The 20,898-nt window shown below is 42.0% G+C and overlaps 1 protein-coding gene across 1 annotated transcript in view; it reads right to left on the bottom strand.

The window, feature by feature from the left end:
* Nucleotides 1-20,560, bottom strand: part of spidr (scaffold protein involved in DNA repair) — a 49,894-nt gene extending 29,334 nt beyond the window's left edge. The window contains exons 1-8 of the mRNA XM_080725754.1: nucleotides 20,438-20,560; nucleotides 17,500-17,658; nucleotides 15,727-15,790; nucleotides 15,160-15,492; nucleotides 14,343-14,497; nucleotides 8,349-8,584; nucleotides 5,868-5,968; nucleotides 3,025-3,241 (exon numbers count right to left, since the gene is read on the bottom strand). Of these exons, the coding sequence (XP_080581880.1) occupies nucleotides 3,025-3,241; nucleotides 5,868-5,968; nucleotides 8,349-8,584; nucleotides 14,343-14,497; nucleotides 15,160-15,492; nucleotides 15,727-15,790; nucleotides 17,500-17,658; nucleotides 20,438-20,452 (1,280 nt within the window). The 5' untranslated portion in view covers nucleotides 20,453-20,560. The remainder of the gene's footprint in view (nucleotides 1-3,024; nucleotides 3,242-5,867; nucleotides 5,969-8,348; nucleotides 8,585-14,342; nucleotides 14,498-15,159; nucleotides 15,493-15,726; nucleotides 15,791-17,499; nucleotides 17,659-20,437) is intronic.
* Between the last annotated feature and the right edge of the window lie 338 nt (nucleotides 20,561-20,898).

Raw genomic sequence — 20,898 nt, 5'->3', positions numbered from 1 at the left:
TTCTGGGGGCGCCCGCTGGCCTACTGGTCCAGGTGCATACCACTTAGGCATTGCCACTTAGGCATGGATGCCTGGCGTCGCCGGTTCAATTCCTGATCCGGACGAACTTTGCCGCATGTCACTCCCCATCTCTCCCCCCATTTCCTGTCCTATCAATAAAGGCATAAAAGCCCAAAAACTAATCTTTAAAAAAAAACGAGAGTGATTCTGAATTTGGCATCCCATGAGCCACCGTGGCATTGTCTTCAAGGTGTCAACAAAGTAGAGATCAGGGCAAATGGAAAAGTTTGCAGTTTACAATCTCTGGGGAGGCAGGTAGACAGTTGAAAAACTTTTCATCTAAAAAGAAAAAGATAAGGTTCCACCTTCATGGGTGCATTTACTCTGTACCTTGAAGCACATACTGTATGAGGTCAAGTTGGGGGGTAAAAAAAGATAAATGGATAGATTTGTCAACATTTGTACATATGTAATTTCTACATGAATTCATCAAAGATCACCTGGATGCTCGGGAATTCCTAATCACAATGTGCTTCATGTCACATTTAAAAATCACACAAGTAAAATTCTACCTCAGACACAGGCATTTTGCAGGCAGACAGAAAGAGATAGCAATCGCATATTTTGTAACATGCCTGAGATCTGAGTAAATTCTTTTCCTTGTGACACAGAGAATAATGTGATGGCTTATGGTTGAATCAGAGCCAAGTCAGTTCCTGTGGTTCCAACTACTGTACTTGTCACTGCTTGTAACATACTGTATCTTACTGAAGATGAGCCACAGTAATTAAAGGATACACTTAAAGCCATGCTTACGTAAAAACAATTCTGGTAAGAAAAACCTGCTTTATACAAATGAACCTTATGCCCAGTTTATGGATACAGATCTGATTATTATGTTTCCAATTGGATTATTAATGAAGTGCAGTAAAATAATTTCAACTATTCCCTCTCATTTTGTATTATTGTTCTTGTCTTATATTTGTTATTTAATTGTTTTTTTAATTCATTTCTTTGCTTGTCAATCTTTTAATTGCACTGTCATTTTTTATTGTACCATTTGACCCGAGGAAGAACAGTCACTGCTGATGTAGTGACTAATAGGATTAATAATAATATATGATGAGCTCATGCTTCAACCACTTCCTACTGTATTTGATTTATGCACCTACTGCAAATAGTCATTATTCATCCATGAACATGTCTAAGCGCTCATTCTAATATAAACACACTATGTTAACATTTCATTTGCAAAAAGTATTACAGTACTTTGGCAACACAACCGAGTCACTATAAGCTCAGTTTAGTAGTGCTTCCAACAAACAAAACGTTTAATGTGTAACTGTCCGATAGTTATCAGTGGCTAGAATCTCACCGGAAGCTGTCAATTAGTGTGTACCAGCTATTACTATGACGGAAGTCAAATGTACTGTAAAAAGCACAACAGGTAGAACACGCGTACAGGAAGTGTGACCCCATTCTGAACAGGTGAGTGGGCAGCTGTCATCGCAAGACAGGTAGCAGGGCCAAGGAGTGGCCCAGCTGCTGGCGTCACAGTCCGTAAGTGAATAATGCCGGCAGGTATTTCCGCCTCCAGCTTTGGCCCACTCACACAGGGAGTGGGAGGTGGGAGGGCCTACCCGCCCTGTGTGGGATTAATGTGAGAGACAGCCCATGACGAGTCACACAGAAAGGCGTTCAGAGGAATTTTACCAGACGCTCTGATGTGCAGGATTCCGGGTTTTTTCCACTCTGTCCTATCCTGAGCTATACAGTAGCAGCATGGACAGCATGCTCGTCATATGACCCAACATATCATGTTTCGTTTTATTTCATTGTTTATAATATATTTGATAGACACAAAGCGGATTTGAGGATATATTCTAATGAATAAATGGTTGTTGGGGGGATGCTCCTCTTAGATAAAAGGAATGACAAAAAGATAACAATAGTGAAAAGGAACCACTAAAACACTAAGCCAACGTTACTCTGCAGCACCATGTGGTTTCAATCGTGTCCTCTGGCTTCCTCCTCGCTCTGTTCCCAAATGCTCCAGAAAGTAATCCTGAGTGTGTTTTTTTCCTCCGGCTTGCTGGAAATGACCTAACTACTGCCAGGAAGAGGAATGCGGAGCATTCCCTGGAGCTGTCAGTGACGTCAGAACACCGAGGAGGCCCCTGCGCTTCCGCCAGCCTGGATATTCCAGAGAACGCTGGACTCAAATTCCCAACAGCTGGAGGCTGGAGCTAACTGCCGCCTCGCTCTCCATTCCACAACAGTCACCCAATGTAGAAGCCTCCCCTCTCCTCCACCCACCCTGCATGCATGCACGGGACTAGTCCTGCACATCTGGGGCATTTGCTGCCTGCTTTTGCAACCTGGTGGGCTGTTATGGGACGCTAACCCTTCATACTGAAAATCGAGAACTCAAAAGAATTCAAAATGTTCGAATCACATATTTTGCATGCATATCGATGTATATACAGTGTGTCGATGTAAATTGGTACTTTACTGAAGAGATTATCCTTTAGAGCAGTGGTTCCCAAACCTTTTAGCCCGCAATCTGGCTAACCATCGTCAAAGAAAAGGGAACGCCCTCTCTGTCTGTTCCTCTGTCTTGAGAGATTATTTAGCCTGTGACCCAAAAGAGAAATTAGACATTCGCCCGGGAGCCAAACTAGTGAAAATAGCAGATCCACAAGCTCTCAACGCGTCGCTTCGCACCGCGTTGAGAGCTTATAGATCTGCTATTTTTACTACTTCTTAATTATTATATTTATGGAATTTCTTAGATGTGTTTGTTTGTTTGTTTGAACATTTATAACATTCAAATATATATATACGGTATATATTTCTAAAAATAAAATGATATATTTCAAAAGAATTTCCATCTTTATTATTTTTTGCAGGAAAAGAAAATGGGATTTTCACTCTAGCATGACCCATATAAATTGGTCCAAGGTCCGTTGGGAAACAGTGCTTCAGGAGGACAGGTGATGATACACAAAGCAAACGCGTTCTCACCATGGTGGGTATATGTGGATTATATCTCTGGGCGCAGGCATCAGCTGCGCTGCCGTCTCCTTGTTGAAGAGCACCAGGACCCGGGCTCTGGTGACGGAGACGGGGAGGCCGAGGTGGCCCTCGCTGGGGGGCCCCTGCTGCTCGCACTGAGCCAGCTGCATGCTACACTCCTCCTGAACCGACAGCACCTCCAGCACCAGCACACCAGGCCTGTCCACTGGAGAGTAGAGCAAGAACAACACAGATGTGGAGTGTGTGCGACTTTGTGAGCGAGGGGTATTTAAGGACTCGCAGGCTCTCTGCCTCAGCGGGGATCATTTACTCTCAAGTGTTGCTCTGTGTTGTGAGAGAAAACTGGATTTATTGTTTTAATATCGAGACAACCCTCGCTCAAAGAGCTGTAAAGACCTAATTGCCTATGGCTGAGCTGCATGCACGGTGCTGTGTAATCCAGAATGACAGTGGGTGTTTTGAGTTTTGCAGCGCTGCCTCTCAGCGAGCCTTTAGTCATAATAACAAACTCCAGGGTTTAAGGACAATGTCCCAGAGCCATAAATCAGGTCGAGATAAGAAAGAGTACAATTCTAATCACTGCAACTCACATATTCAGCGAATACCAGCTCAGACAATGGTGCTCTGTGTTTGAGCAGGAGAACGCTTAAGGGGTAATTTCAATATTAGAGCGTAAATTGATGTCAAAGAGATGTATTGGGGAGTTGTCCAAACACGTAGCAAAGTGCTTCATCTCTACCGCGTGTTATGGGACTGTGCCTAGATTACAGAAACACTACAACATCCATGGGCGGGTCTACTGTATGTTTATGCGCTGCTCAATATTGATCGGATCATTTCAGGTCTGCCATAAAGTGAGATATTTTCTCTAATTTGCCCACCTAGACATGTGTGCACTGTGCACACACACACTACAACAATCATAAACAGCGGTTCTCTCTACTACTGGAATAACCTTCCACGCACTACGTCCAGCCGGGGAAACAATCCCCTGTCAGGGGAAAAGAAGCGGCTTGGACTACTCATGCATAGAAGGAAGCATGAGGTCAGTCCGTTGATCTCCCCAGGTTGGCAGAGGGAATGTAGCTCCCAGGATTACATTAGATAATTGGCACTGGGTGAAAAATTGGGTTACAAAATTGTGGGATAAAAATGCAAGGAAAAAAAATTAATAAACAGCGGTTCTATAACAACTTCAACAAGTTATGCAACAGTGCTAAGACTTTGTAAATCAGAGAGAGAAAATTAACTAATTGAAGTGAAGCCAGTTCAGCTGGTCTACCATTTTACCAGTCTACCGGAGGGTAAACACGCAAACACAGTTTAGCTTTACCTTTAGATAAAAAAATATTTTTATGTTTGAATCGGAAAATGCATAGATGAATGCGTTTTGGATTTGGTCTGGTTGGTTGCCCTAATAATGATCACTGACTCAAGGTCATAGTTACCCACCTCTTTATTTACAACTAAATCACTATATTCAACTAAAAGTAGACTGGCTGCTGACAACAATGAGTCACTAGCACAACCCTCCACACGTGCTCATCTTAGGCTGGTCGAACCATTGACCCCGGATTTCAGGTAGGAAATAGTGGGGGCGTTCTTTCCTTTTTCCACAATCAACTGTCACCTTTAAACCACCGGGTGTGTGTGTTATTATGTGGAGCAACAAACAATGAGAGTAAAGAAGTACTTTAGTACACCATGGAAAGAGGAAAGAAAAAAGCAACAACTAAGCAAACGGTTTCCTGTCACCTACATTCTGCCTGTACAGAATGTCATTTCCTCAAAGCGCCCCCACCGCAAGACCAGACAACGTAGGTTTTTTTTCTTAATCACGCCAGTCAAGAGATTGGCCTCATCCGCCGAGGTATGTATGAAATCAGATTTGTTGATAAACGTGAAAGGTGAGTGGCAGGCGTATGTATGTGCCTAATGCATAATTTGTGCTCACATAATTTGTTGTACGATGGCTGAACTTCTAAAAAGTGTGCTTCTCGTACATACATCTTTTTTTTAATTTTCATCCCACGATTTCTGTAGCCCATTTTCTTTTCACCCGGTGTCCATTCTCTAATTGTAATCCTGGGTGCTACACTCCCTCTGCCAACTTGAGGAGAGCAACGGACTGACCATATGCTTCCTTCTATGCATGAGGAGGCCAAGCCGCTTCTTTTCACCTGACGGGGGTGGGGGGGGGGGAGTTTCTCCGGTTGGACGTAGCGCGTGGAAGGAATGCATTATTCCAACTAGTTCCTTTCCCCTCGATCAGGCTGTCCAGGGGGAAACTGTATAGATACCAGGATTACTGCATGTTAGGAGACACAGAGAGAACGTGCAAACTCCACACAGGAAAGCCCTTTCGCCAACCCCACCTATAGGCTATAGTGTATGGGCATTGATGACGCGGAGGAGAGAACACCACACACACACACACACACACACACACACACACACACACACACACACACACACACACACACACACACACACACACACACACACACACACACACACACACACACACACACACACACACACACACACACACACACACACACACACACACACACACACACACACACACACACACACACACACCTTGTTCATATGAGAGGTATGGTAATGTAATATGTACCGATTTGCGTGATGTTTGGACAAAATCTGTAGGAGTAAAACGTGTTTTGCAAAGATCGGCCTCCTAGTGGCGCTATAACAGCTGACCCAGGGGGATATCGGGCGGCCTCTAGCGGTAGTGACGTCAGACTTCGGTGCCCATGAGGTTCAATTTCTACACCCTCAAAATTAACATTTATTAACAAACATTTCACCTGTTGCTGTCCCTGTGTCGGAGAGGGACTGGTGTCTCCAGAAGCTTATTGCTGACCTCTGTCTACACTGGAGTCGGTTCAGCCTTTCTGCTAGGCCTCCACTGTGGAAAACACCAATCACACACACACACGCACGCACGCACGCACAGTATACCAGTAAGACGCCTAAGGGCGACAAGCAACCGTCATGCCATGTCTTGGCCATCTGACCTCATATGGGAATGCCCATATATGGAGGCCACATCGGCCACATACCACACTAACAGAATCCATATATGGCCAACACAGATGGCCAAGACAGCCGATATCTTTGTGGCTGGTTCTACAAACAGGGATCTCCATACATCAGGGATCTCCATATATGGGCATATAAGGGATTCTGTGATTGTGGTTCCCCTGACATCACAGTGATGTCAGAGCAGAAAACCCATAGTCGATAAAAATCACACCCGTGTGAACTGAGCGGGGGTTTACCCACCTCATAAATCATGTGTACCGATTTTTGTGACATTTGAAGAAAATATGTAGGAAAAGGAGCAAAAAGTGTGTTTTTGAGAAAATTCAAGATGGCGGAAAATCTATCCTGGCGCAAATGGGCGTGGCCTATATGGGGAGATGCGTCTTGACCCAAGGAATCCAGGGAAAAAAGAATTTTAATTTTCCGATCTACGGTTCAAGAGTTACGGGGCAAAACGTAAAGTGGGCCGTTATAGCGCCACCATGAGGCCGAGTGATGTAATTATTTTTCGATTCATTCTTAAAATCATTATGAATCTCCTCTCCGAGGTTTGAAACTGTAGCTCCTATGGTTTACGAGAGAAAAATACTTGAAAGTGATTTCTTGCATTGTCCCATTATAAGTCAATGGGGACAATTAAGCGTCGTTTTTTGCCGATTACGTCGGCATGGTAAGGCGGATCGGAACGAAAGGTAATAGAACACCATTCGCGGCCGAGCCGCACATTTTGATGTATATATTGCGCGAGTGGCGTAAATGGTGCGGCACTAGTTACGCGCCGAAGTTTAGGCTACATACAGACAGACACGGACGGAGACCCACACACACGGCCACGTATAGGAGCGTTGTGACCACCGCTCAAAAAGTGCACGCATCCAGACGGAGACATGATGTGCCGTTTCACATAACATACCAGTAAGACGCCTAAGCAGGGCGAGGTCGCGCCATCTGTCTTGGCCATATAGGGATTTCGTTAGTGTGGTTCTAACAGGGCATCATCTGGGATACAATCCCTTTTATGCCCAATATGGAGATCCCTAACATAATCCCTTTTGTGCCCATATATGGAGATCCCTGCTCTGAGTATCTGACATCACTGTGATGTCACCCGTTTATGCCCATATATGGAGATCCCTGCTCTGAGTATCTGATATCACTGTGATGTCACCTGTGATGTGACATGGACACCTGGTTCATCATTCATTCATTCATCTGGACTGTAATGTTTTTGAAGCGGTGAAAACCGCTTCCATTAAGTGGCTTTGTGTGTCCCACGCCCATATATGGTCATTTCGGTCCAGAATGAACAGGTTTTTTCAAAAACAAAATGTGTGTTTCATGTCCATATATGGTCATCTCAGTCCAGAATGAACAGGCTTTTTCAAAAACTAAATGTATGTCACCTCATGTCCATATATGGTCACTCCAGTCCAGAATGAACAGTTTTTTTCTGTCCCGTACGTCCAGAATATCAGTCCAGAATGAATAGGCTTTTTCAAAAAGCAAAATGTGTGTCCCATGTCCATATATGGCCATTTCAGTTCTGAATGAATAGGTTTTATCTGTCCTGTACGTCCAGAATATGTGTGTAGTGTCCCTCCCGGTCTGATGAATGGATACTTTGAGGATTGGTCAAGCTTCACATGACAATTCGGCCCTCCAGATAAAATTATTAATTCATTCATTCAGAATATAAAGAATGTACAGATCACAGAGTTCATAACTCTAGAACACATAGAATAACAGTTCACCGCTTCACTTCGAACCGAGGTTTGATTTTTTTTTTTATTCTATTCAGATTTCCTTTCAAAATGTGCTCATTTTGCTCTGTGTCTTGATGTCTTTATGCTTAATGTTTGATGTAAAGCACTGAATTAGTGAACTAGTGTCTCAGTTGTCAAACACAGCTGAGGGGGAAAGAAATGAGTGGAATTTCACGTACAATGTGAAATGTCATGTCTCTGATAACAGATATACAGTAGGTATGTGTCATTTCTGGGGGGCGACTGGGCGATAAGTAACAATGACATTTAGCACCCACATGATGGCACCCAGGTGTCCCTTTCATCAGCAGAGCTGTTGTGAAAATGTCACTGTCAGTATAGGAGTGCTATTTAGCGACCATAATGTCTATTTGGTTTTCCCTCGTGAGAAGAGAATGTTATCACAAAATTGTGCATGGTAAATGAAAACAATTAAAATAATCAACATAATTAAAGGGGGGAAGCGTTAATCGCTCAAACCTCTGCAATTTTCTCTTCTTTTTGGTGGAATCCTCAGGGGTCTTAGATTGCCTGTCAACTTGTTTCTGAGGCGTCTGCAGCATTGCCTGAGCAGATCTCACCCAGTCACTGACCGACCTTTTGCTGCCCTCAACAGTTTGAGCAGCAAAGCTCTCTGTGCTCAGTCTGCCATGGGTCATTGTGTCACTGCCGTCCTCTCCATCAGATGCAAAACCAGAGATCTTTAGGTCAGTCGCCTGGGGACAAAAAGCACCATTTAGCACTCAGTCAGTTAACAACGTATAGGTTACAACAGGTCTAAATGGGTTTGCTGTTAACCTAGAGCAGGGGTTTTCAAAGTGGGTGACGGGGCACCCTGGGGTGCCGCGATGGCAGTCCAAGGGTGCCGCGAGATAATTTGATAATGTTTGGAATTTATTTGGACACTTGAAATATATTTAGTATCATTTTAAGTCTAAAGTTATTTTCCGTCAGTTCTAACCAAAATGGCTATTATCTCAATGTTTTCTTCCCAACATAATCACTAAAAAATCGTCACTGTCGAGCAGAAACCTTGTATCTTCGAGTTTCAAATGTGTACGTCTTTACAAGACTGTCGCACAAAACTAGTGAAAATTGCCGATCTACAAGCACACAGCGCCTCGCGATGCGAGGTGTTGTGTGCTTGTAGATCTGCTGTTTTCACTAGTTTAGTACATTTTATAGATAAATACAAAACAAACTGTTTTGGACATACAAGGTTTCCACCCGACAACGACGATATGCTATAAATATAAGGTGATAGGAGTGGAAATTATAATGCAGGGGTGCCTCGGATTAAAAAAATATTTATGGGGTGCCCTGAGACAAAAAAGTTTGGGAACCCCTGACCTAGGGTGACCAGACGTCCCGGTTTGGCTGGGACTGTCCCGTTTTCAAGTTGCGTGTCCCGGTGTCACGACAAATATCTCTAAAACACTAATATGTCCCGGTTTTCAACATTCACTACAAAATTGTCCCGGTTTTTGGCAGAATTAAAATAACTAGCCCTTACCCGTTCAAAGATAATGAGCTCCGAAATGATGTGCAGTGTGTGGGTTATGGGATGTGCACTGTGCACACAGTATATGAGGGATGGAAAGTAACTTTAACTGGTGCTTGCATGATAATATGTAGGAGCATCAATGTAAGAAATACCCGTTTCGTTTAATGGCTATAGAGGTACTATGTACCGATCTGCATGATTTTTGGACAACATCTGTAACAGGGCCAGACCCCCCCCCACACACACACACACACACACACACACACACACACACACACACACACACACACACACACACACACACACACACACACACACACACACACACACACACACACACACACACACACACACACACACACACACACACACACACACACACACACAGAGCTGGTTAAACATGTTGCCTCATGCCAGATACAGAATAAATATGCCTGATGCTAGATGCAGAGTAGATATAGATACACCATAAAAATGCTAATGTACAGCATATGATTTGTGAAAGTGACAAACGGGCTTCACAGTTATGTCAGATGTGTTCATATGCTAATGGTGATGCGATTTCAGATCAATTGCTCCAGCCACCGAGGAGAAACGCTGTGACAGACACTCACTCAGACAGACATTCGGAAAATTATATGTTTGATAGTAGCTGTTTTCAGTGGTTGCAGACATTTATCATGTTCTTTTCATGAAAACATGCTCACCTAACCAATCAGAATATATTGCGTGTCTGAATTCAACGCTGAGGGTGTTTGTCAATCACTCACTGCCTGCATGCAACCCTGCGGTGCGTATGTGCGCGTGCACGAACGTTAGAGAATGGTCACACGTGTGCGCGATAACGTGTGCATTACTTTGAGGGTCGCGTCCTGGTTTGAGCGGCTACAAATATGGTCACCCTATGTTGGCCACGTGCAAATGTTAATAGATTTTATGTAAAATCACTGTCCTAAAACATGCGATTACTGATGACATGCAAACGTTTATCCTTCACCAGTCAAACACAAACAAGGCCATGACTCCAAGGACAGAAATTATGACTCATATAAGATTATAAGGAATTAATGAACCTAAACATTGTGTTGGTGGTAGGGGGAGAGGGATGGTACACTGGGATGTGTGCAAGCTATAACAACGCTTTTTCTCTTTTTTTTGCTGCATCACTACACACCTGAGGGCATGTTTCTCATGGAAAAATCCACGAGAAACCTCTGTTCCTGTCATGTGCAGACAAGACCAGCATACCAGGCTCTGTCAGCCTACGCGCTCTCTTATTTGAATCAACTTGACCCTGCTAGGCGAGGTGCCAGCACACGTCACACTCTAACAAGCTACAGAGAGAGAGAGGGAGAGAGAGAGAGAGAGAGAGAGAGAGAGAAGAACACTATGTTCCCTGGCTGCAGCTCAAAAATGTTTTTTGCCCAGCACTGAAAGCATTGCAAGTCCACCGTTCCTCTCTCTCTCTGCTTGTGCAGCCCTCCTTCCTTTTCTAGCATGTTTTAACAGAACAAACAGTAGTAAAGGGCTGTTTACAGTCCTGCTCTGCTGGCACGGCCATGTGGTGGTGCGGGTCATTGACCCCGTTGGATCACAAGCCAGCCGTCCTCCGGGAAGTGACCATCCTCCACGGCCTTGAAATACAGACGGGTGACAAATTATAAAGGCAAAACCTGAATAACTGGGAGGAGAAACATAGCCAACGCATCCGCTTCCACACAGGTGGACTACATGATACAACTAGTACTAAGGTGTATCCGCCAAGAGGCATGCCCTAGTAATAATAATAGCGATTTGTATATGCAGTTACATTTGTACCTGCATATACGCTGTTGGGTTGAAACACTGATAATCAATAAAGTATAGGGAGCTGTAATCCTGTGTGCAGCCATCCATTTCCTTTAGTGTCTTCCTTCCACTCTCTCTCATACACAACCACTGACAATCTCTCTCCATCATTCTCTCTGACTTATGAGCTGAACTGAGTTCAATGTACACAGACATTTAAGAATCTTGTAATATAGGGGTTTGGGGCTATGTTTATGTTGGTGTTAATATATTATCAGTTTGCACCAGCAAACTTGGATATCCATGATTACAAGTTCCGTTACATACCATATAAGCCTGAACGCTTGACCCCTTTCAAATGGCTCTCTCTTCACCCCAATTAAACGCCTGATTTAGGACTGACATGTTAAGACTCGCTCTCCACCACTATCATCAAAACAAGGAGATATATTTTGAAATGTAGTGTTCCATCCCTCAAGTTAAGTTCCAGAATCGTAGAATGGATCTATGATGTCAAGTCAACGCACATTGAAACTGTTCTGGTGGCTCTTGGAGGCCCAACACTTTACTATGATACTTGGTTTGTCCCTTAATTTGTCAATTGTCACCCATCTGTACATTGTTGCCCTCCACAGCTCCACCTACTCACTCTGTGTGCTAGTACAATAATAAAAGAGGTCTGGCAGGCATGCATCTTGTGAGTCAGCCCTCTGTTTGTCTCAGCTTTATTTGGAGTAATAAACTCTCCCTTGGTTTGAGATCTTCCCAAACTGTATCCTGTTAGATCCAGTTTGATTTAACCGTTGAACACGTGGGAGCACCCCATCGAGGGAAGCAGGGACTTCAGGGTAAGTTCCTGGCTTAATTTTTGCTCCATCAAAATCACTGTATTTGAAACCAGAGCCCGATGCCAGGTTTTTGGGAGTGAAATCAATTTGAAAACGTCATTCTTTTTAGGGGGGCTTTTTCTGTCTTTGATAGTCAGTGCTCAGTAGTGAAGAGACAGGAAATTGGGAAGCAAGGCAAGTTTAGTATAGCATATTTCAACAACAAGGCAATTCAATGTGCTTGCAGGGGAATGACCATCCAGACCGTTTAAGCTTTAACTGTTAGATTATACAAGGAATATGCAAACTAGTAAATATAAAATACATATAACCCGTCTTCTTCATGACTATAGAAGATAAATATATTTGCCAATATTTGAAGTTACACACAAGCCAATCCACTACCAAAAGTGTCACTGTGCTCAGTTAGAAATTGTGTTTTTTGTTCGTTTTTTGATAATGACATGTCCAAAATAGGGACGCCAGCATGAAATTGTTCAAACACATATCGGCTGCATTAACTGCACATACCAATATTATCCTAAAAAGTAAAATAATTGTCCGATATATTGTCCAAACATAGTTATTAGCCTGGAAACAGAGATTCCAGACTAATATCTACGCAGTGATACTTGTCTGGCCATGCCAGGCTAGGGCTCTATATGAGCCATGAACAGAATATGGCTGTTATGAATGACTGGTGATGATCTATTTGTCACTGTCCTCAAGACACCGCTTGGGCACGTGTGCAAATGCGCAATGGAAACGTCAAATGTGACCACATGAAACGTTCAGCACCACCAATATCAGCGAAAGGACAGGATTCTCTCTCCTCTTCTGAGGCTTGTGACCACAGGCCTACAGATGTTACATCTCCAGTGACCTCAGAGCTGATAGCAGCAAATAAAAAGTGTGACAAGAGGAAGTAACTGGCTGTGACGACAATCTGTCTTCCTCTCTAAACATAAAGCTTGCAAACGCACAATTATCATAACAAGGTACGTATAAACTGCACTATTACCCGAGTTTATCATTGCACGGCATGCACCGCATAACTCCACGAAAGTGCTGCCAATATAAGCAAACGTGGCCAAAATGACTTAGTTTATCGAATACAAGTTCTGATGGGCTGTAAGGATTACATTCAGTGAGTCGTCTTGATTTTGAGCAGGTAAGGAACTCAGGGAAGTAAGTGAAACTGTGAACATTACCACTCCTTTTACATTCTCACCATGCCAGCCCTGCCTTTAACAAACACTGTTACTGAATGACTTCTGAGAAGTAACAGCTAATCCAAGCCTACTGTATAGGAGGGTCCAGAAAGGCAGACTTCAGGGAACAGAGCAAATATGTTTACTTAACGTACTGTATTAGCAAAAGGATTGACTGTAATCAATAAACTACTGCCCAGGCATGATACCATACACATGGCATATTTAATTAATATGGTCTTGTGTTCATTAAATATTAAACTGTCCTACACAAATGAGTGACTTTTATTATTTATTTTCACTTTGACAGTTTTATGCATTTATTTTTGAACGTAAAAATGCCTGTCTCAAAGAAAGTACCACAAATGTTATCAGCATGGACAGAACGGACAGTATTTTTTTTTTATATCTGCTTTGGTACAACAGCAGCCTGATTTGAAACAAGTCCCCCCTCCTCCCCCATATTCAAGCAGCAGCTTCAACTTGTGAACTTTGACTATTTGGAACCTGACCTGAACCTAGAAAGCACACTCTGCTTTGCTTGGCTTTTTTCTTTTTTTTAACCTGTCAGGCCTTTTCAGGCCATAAGAGTAGAGTTGCATTACTCCACCTAGTGGTAGTGTGTAATGTGAACAATTCCACAAATTGTCACCAAGTCTTTTACAATGAATGAACACATACATACTGACTGTATATTTAGCATGTTAATTCATGCATGGTAAATACCTGTAATTATGGCAGCATGCAAGTTTGAAATGATAAGCAACAGCAGGAGTAACAGGTAAAACTTTCATTCTATTAACTTAATATATTATCATGGATTAAGAGCCAATAATAACATCATAGTGCACTTGTATGACCGCACTTTGCACTGGGAGTCAACCTAAATATTCTCAACAATATTACTGACTAAACATTATGTGTGAAGAGTGGACTAGTAATGGCCTTGGTCAGAAAGAAATTGACTTGGTGTAGAGCCCCACCTAGTGTCCATGGATACTATTCCCACACATGACTGCATACCTGTTCATAAATGAGTGCAGTCTTAAAAGGTTTGTGTACTTGTTTCACCGATACTGCACAGAAAATAATGTATTACTGCTCCTTAGCATTAGGAAAAGTGGCTTTATCGTAATGCACTCACCAGTGTGGGTTCAGGAAACTGTTCTTTTGTGTTTTCAAGGGGCTCAGCTGCCGACTCACACTCCGAAATCTGTCCCACACTGTCTTTCTCGTTCTCTTCAAAGTCATTATCGGACTCTTTCCAATCGCTGTCTGCATCGATAACGGGATCATCCTCTGAAAACAAAGTTAGAAGTTAGAGTTTCCTGCAGACTTAAGGGCCATTCATTGCACACTGAGTGATCACTTTAAAAGTATAGTTTTAAAAAAAGGTTTAAAAAAAGTACAAGAGTCCTGTGGATGGCAGTGTTTACACAAACTATAAAAAAGAATAATACAATGTTGAAAGATAAAGTTATATCTATAGATATTGTGTCCGGTGGGAATTACGCTTTATTGTGAATGATATGAAGCTTCAACTCTCACCATATAAGGACAATTACAGCCTTATAAAAATAACATTAGGTTTGACCACCAAGTACTGCCTTGCTCCATATCTCCAGCACTGTCAACCCCATGTCTGAATGCCATTTCTCAACGACCAAAAAGACATTTTCGGAAACCACCCTACATGGACCGGACATCAGATAACTCCATCCATATTTCAGCAACATCTTTAAAAATAGCATTCAGTCTCCCATAACATTGGGCCACAAACCAGAGCTCATGGACAGCACATAACTTGACATTTAGTGAGTAAGTATGTTGCTCATGGTTGAACTTTTTTTGCATGTCTATCCCTTCCCTCTCTGTCCCTGCTTACTTGTCTCTTAACTTTGCCCATCAGCTCCTTCTATTAGTAGCTATGGACACCTGATTCCAATGCTAATTTAAGTTACCTTTATTGGTGCAGAGAAGGCGCAGCGCTCTGGTGTAGGACTGAATGGGACACACAAGTCTCTCTCGTCTCCGAGGCCTTTGTTGTGGCTGCACCAGAACTCTGGGCAGAGCCTGCTTCTGGGCCTCACTGTCTCTGTCTGGCTGCTCACTGTCGCTGGAACTCCACGCGATTTGAACCGGTCCCTTCTGGTCCTCACTTTCCGGCTGCTCACCGTCGCTGGAACTCCACGCGATTTGAACCGGTCCCTTCTGGGCCTCACTGTCTGACTGCTCACTGTCACTGGAACTCCATGCGATTTGAACCGGTTCCTCATCACAAGTATTGGCACCAGCTGATGGATGATAAGGTAGACATTAAGTTACCATTGGTATGTTGTGATCAGGTATAACCATGGTGCCCTTTAAAGCAAATAATGAATGCAATAAACAATATGTATAAATGAAATCTATTTCTTACCATTTCATTTTTTAATAAATAGCACTTTGTTGAATAAAAATAAAACATTGCGTTTTTCCAGACAAATGTTGACTACGCCTCATCTTTTATGTCACCTGAGCAATTATACCTGAAGCAGGAGTCTTTGCCAACTTTCGAACCGCAGACAATTTTCTTCCAGATGACTTGAGATCCTGTATTTAAAAAGATACAGAACAAAAATACCTTAAGAAAAATACCTTAAGAATCTTTGATAAAAATGTGATAATTCCAGGAAAATAAAATGAGAAATCTTGTGTTTTGAAAGGCAGCAACTTTAAAAAAATAAATAAAAATAAAACCTCTAATTTAAAACTATGATTATTTCTCTCACTATAATCGTACCATCAAAATCCATAGTTATCCAACTCCTAACCTCTACTGAACACATTTTTAGTAGCTTTAGTAGGCTGTCAAGGGTTGGTAATTGGTATTGCAACTCAAGGTTTCATAATAAAAATAAAATCTAAAAGATTTGCTTGCGGCTACTTCATGCATGTGCCATAGGTCAGGTTTTGGTGGCACTCCCAGTCACACTTCTAAATCTAGTCGGGGGCCTTAGGGTTTTTCGGGCTAATCAGTCTAAAACAGATGTATCCCAGGGCATGCTCTAATGATTTAGCTAGGGTCGACGTCGCTTCGGGGTCGTCAGAGCGGCCAAATCAAGTTGGGCTCCCATCAACTTTCTATACAAGAGGAAAATACCAAGAAAAAAATCTGCTTTAAGTAGGATGTGTGGGGTCTAACTAGGGGTTTGTCATGATTCTGAACGAATCATGACAAACCGAACGATGACAAACCGAACAATGGTTTAGTGACGAGTCATCACTTTTCCCAGTTTTGTGGGCATCTTGTGGGGCCATTTATAGCCCAAGAAATGTTTTTGTGCAAAACAAATGCAAGCAATGAATTCAGAATCATGACAAACCCCTAGTTAGACCCCTCACATCCTACTTAAAGAAGATTTATTCTTCCTCCTGTAGTATAGTGTATAGAGCCCAACTTGATTTGGCCGCTGTGGCGACCCCGAAAGGTCGCCAACTCGGGCGCCCTAGCTAAATCAGTAGAGCATGCCCTGGGCTACATCTGTGCAAAATTTGGCGCTTTTAGACTGATTCGCACAAAATTACCATTCTATCTCCCTAAGGCCTCCGACAAATCTGCCTTAGTGTAGAGAGGAGGTGTAAAGTAGTCTGTGATTCTGCTGGATTCTAATTGGTTGAAGGATTAAGTATTATAAATTATTCTCATTAGCTTTATATATATTTTTTTTAAAGATTCAATTTGCATGGCTTTATTGTATTTTATATAGCAACAAATGTAAAGTCCATCAACCTTCATCAAGGGTGTCGCACCAAATTCTGGGCCCTGGGTACAAGGATTCACTGCGTTATTTTCTTTTTTAACTATTGAAAAATAGCAGATATACAAGCTCACATCACGGCAGCGAGCTTGTAGATCTGCTATTTTTGAAAAATCTTGAAAATGTGTGCAAGTCTACTAAGTTTTTTTTTTTTTTTTTAAACCTATGTTTCTATGTCAGGGGTGCTCAAACTTTTTCATGTGAAGGACCCTCAAAATTACATGTATTTGGCCACGGACCCCCACCTCAAAATATTTGGTTCCAGGGACCCCCCCAGAAGCAAAATTTGAGTTACAAATGTTCGCTTAAAAAATACATATATTCAAAGATTTGCACACATTTTCACGACTTTTCAAAAATAGCAGATCTACAAGCTCGCAGCACAGCACTCTGTGCCACGCTGTGAGCTTGTAGATCTGCTATTTTTTAATAGCTAAAGTATAAAATAATTAAGGCCCTAGTAACTCAGTCCCACTTTTACCCCCCTTGTCTTTTACCCACCTTCATCACTGGAGTATCTAGGAAACTGTCTCCACACCTCTGCCAGGACTTCATGGCGGAGATGGATGAAAGTGAGGGTTCTCCAGCCACCTTTTTGACAACATTTCTGACATCATCCGGAAAGAAGATGCACTTTATATCCTTGGTATATCTTTTACGCTGTACAGACACAAAGGGCAAGCAGGTTTGGTCAAATGTTCATCTTTTAAAACAGGAATGATTTGTTTCGGGTAAATTATATTTGTAGGTTAAAACAAAAGGTTGTTTTTGTGTGTGGAAAAGGCTCTAGCTCAGGTTCAGGTTCAGGTTCAGGTTTATTAGTCAAATGCATATCCATACAGGTATAGACATACAATGAAATGCTTGTGCCAAGAGCACTCTTCGCCTTATTACACACAAAAAAACAAGACAACAACAGGTCACCCAGGACAACCCAAAAACAACAAAACAACCATACAGTGTAACAGTGTACAGTTTAAAAACTGCGTATATTGCACTTGACTACCTACGTCTCGCTTCCATCTCTTCGTTAAGCATCCTGATTGCTTGAGCATAAAAACTATTACTGAAACGGGTGGTGTGAGATTTGATGCTCTGGTAACGTTTTTTGGATGGGAGGAGATAGAACAGGGAATGGGCGGGGTGACAGCTGTCCTTTAAGATGTTCTCTGTCTTTTTCTTACAGCGTGTGTTATAGATTGTGTGTAGCTGTGGTAATTCTGTGCCAATGATTTTGGCAGCTCTCTTCACAATTCTCTGTAACTGTGTACTGTCTTGAACAGTCACGTTACCAAACCACACTGTGATGCATCCTGTCAAAACACTTTCTATGGTACAGCGATAGAAATTAACAAGAGCCTTGGTGCTCAGGCCAAATCTCCTGAGGCGCCTCAGAAAGTACAATCGCTGCTGCGCTTTCATAAGGATACCTTCGCTGTTTTGAGACCATGTGAGTGAGTTTGTTATGTGAACACCCAGGAATTTGAAACTGTCCACTATGTCTACAGGTGAACCATTTATGGTTAAGGGACTGTGATTGACTTTAGACTTCCTAAAGTCAACGATGATCTCTTTTGTTTTACTAACATTTAGAGAGAGATTGTTATTCTGGCACCATAGGGTTAGCTCTTCAATTTCCCTCCTATAGGCCCTCTCATCATCGTTGGATATTAGTCCTATAACCGTGGTGTCATCTGCAAATTTGAGAATAGAATTATTGCCACACCTGGCAACACAATCATAGGTGAACAGACTATACAACAAGGGACTGAGGCAGCAGCCCTGGGGCGCTCCAGTCCTGGTCAATATCTTAGATGAATGCTTGTTCCCTATTCGTACAGATTGTGGCCTGCCTGTCAAAAAGTCAAACAGCCAGTTGCAGATACTACTGCCAAGACCAAGACCCCTGAGTTTCAACACAAGCTTAGATGGTACAATCGTGTTAAAGGCAGAGCTATAATCTATGAAGAGTAGTCTGACATAAGAGTTCCTATTCTCCAGATGTTTCAAGGCAATGTGTAGTGCGAGAGAAATAGCATCATCGACTGATCTATTAGCACAGTATGCAAACTGTAATGGATCAGTATTGGCAGGGATAATGTGCGTTATATGTGATATAACCATTTTTTCCAGACACTTCATAAGAACAGAGGTCAAAGCCACAGGGCGATAATCATTGAGACATGCGACAGGTTTTTTCTTTGCTATGGGTACAATTATGGTTTCCTTAAAACACAACGGTACCACACACAATGACAGGGACATATTAAAAATGTCAGTAAAGACTCCCGAAAGCTGGTCGAAACACAACTTAAGGACACGTGAGGCAATCCCGTCAGCTGCTCTACATTCTGATTGTAATCATTGTATAGAGAATTTGTTCAGTGTCATTTATTTGATAAACCGAAAATAAATGTCATCCAACCAGGAGAGAGTACTCATTTATCAGCTTCAATTTTATAGTGTATCTTCAATTGTGTGTGCTCATTTCTTTGTGTAATTACTTCCAATTAAGCTTGTTCATCCTGTAGCGGCAGCCTGTTCCTGTATAAGTTCTCTCTCATGGTAACAGGTTGGATACATTTGGTAGGTATAGACCTACTAAAATGAAAAAGCATTTTCTGTTTACTATAAAGCTCTGGCCATGTTACTTAATACTCTATAAGCAATATTACCATCAGAATATATACACAATATAATGTATCCAACATTTAACCTTATATTATGATCATGTATGAGTATGACTGTGAAAGGGCTGATTACCACAGAAACGGTGAGCACTTGGCAGCATAGGGATAGGGTGGGCAGTAGTCTAAAGTAACTAAGTACATTTACTTACTGAAAGTACTACAGTTTTGAGGTACTTTTACTTTACTGGAGTATTTCCAAATGTCAGTACTTTTACTTATACTCCACTACATCTCAGAGGCAAATATTGTACATTTACTCCACTACAATTATGAAAACTTTAGTTACTAGTTATTTTGTAGATTTTGGTTATTATTTCAAAACATTCAGCCCTATAAATACATTAACATTTCGGCCATTTGAAAATAGCCGATCTACAAGCTCAATGCATTACATTGTGAGCTTGTAGATGATAGATCTGCTATGTTCAAAATATTGTGTATACATTTTGAACTTGACTATGATGATTGACTACTTTTACATTAAGTACCAATACTTTTGTACTTTTACTCAAGTACATTTTGAATTCTGGAGATTTACTTGAAAGAGTGTATTTCTACATTGTAGTATTGATACTTTTAACATTTTGAGTACTTTTTCCACCACTAGCTGCCGGTGGGCGGGGCTGTGACATGATGGTAGTCAACGCTACATCAGTCAGCTAAAGTGTAGCCTCGGTAGCTAATGAAGTTCATTTTCATTTGTGTTGTTGCAACACACGTCCGTTTAGCAACAAGACAACAACACTTACCTTCCCAGCGGCCATGACGGAAAATAATGCAATGCTTGCGCTATTACTGCAGTTCTTTAGCTATGTTGACGCGTATAAACCTGGTATAAACAAGTAGTAGCTAATAAGTAGCCTCCATCTCTGTCTGGTCTACTGACTGATTGCTTTTTTTTTACATTGAGCAACTGCTAACCACTGTTGCCAGGCTTTGCGAGAGGAATAAGCAGCCGGTTCTATGAAAACAAGACCCAAAGAAGCGACTAAAGCAAACGGCCATTCACCCTGAGCACTAACTATAACTCTACAAATATAGTTTTAAAATAGTTCTAAGCCTAGTGGATGGCAGTGTTAACACCAACTATTTAAACAAATATACAATGGTGAAAGATGGTTTTTATCTTATCTTTATAGTTGGTTGGTATCGTGCCCAATCAATGGGAATAGGGGAAAATGGGGAACACCCAAAATCGCTTACAATAAGT

The sequence above is a fragment of the Nannobrachium achirus genome, assembly GCF_963921795.1.
Source record: "Nannobrachium achirus genome assembly, chromosome: 5".
NCBI classification, from domain to species: domain Eukaryota; kingdom Metazoa; phylum Chordata; class Actinopteri; order Myctophiformes; family Myctophidae; genus Nannobrachium; species Nannobrachium achirus.
This window is presented reverse-complemented; position numbering and strand designations above follow the sequence as displayed.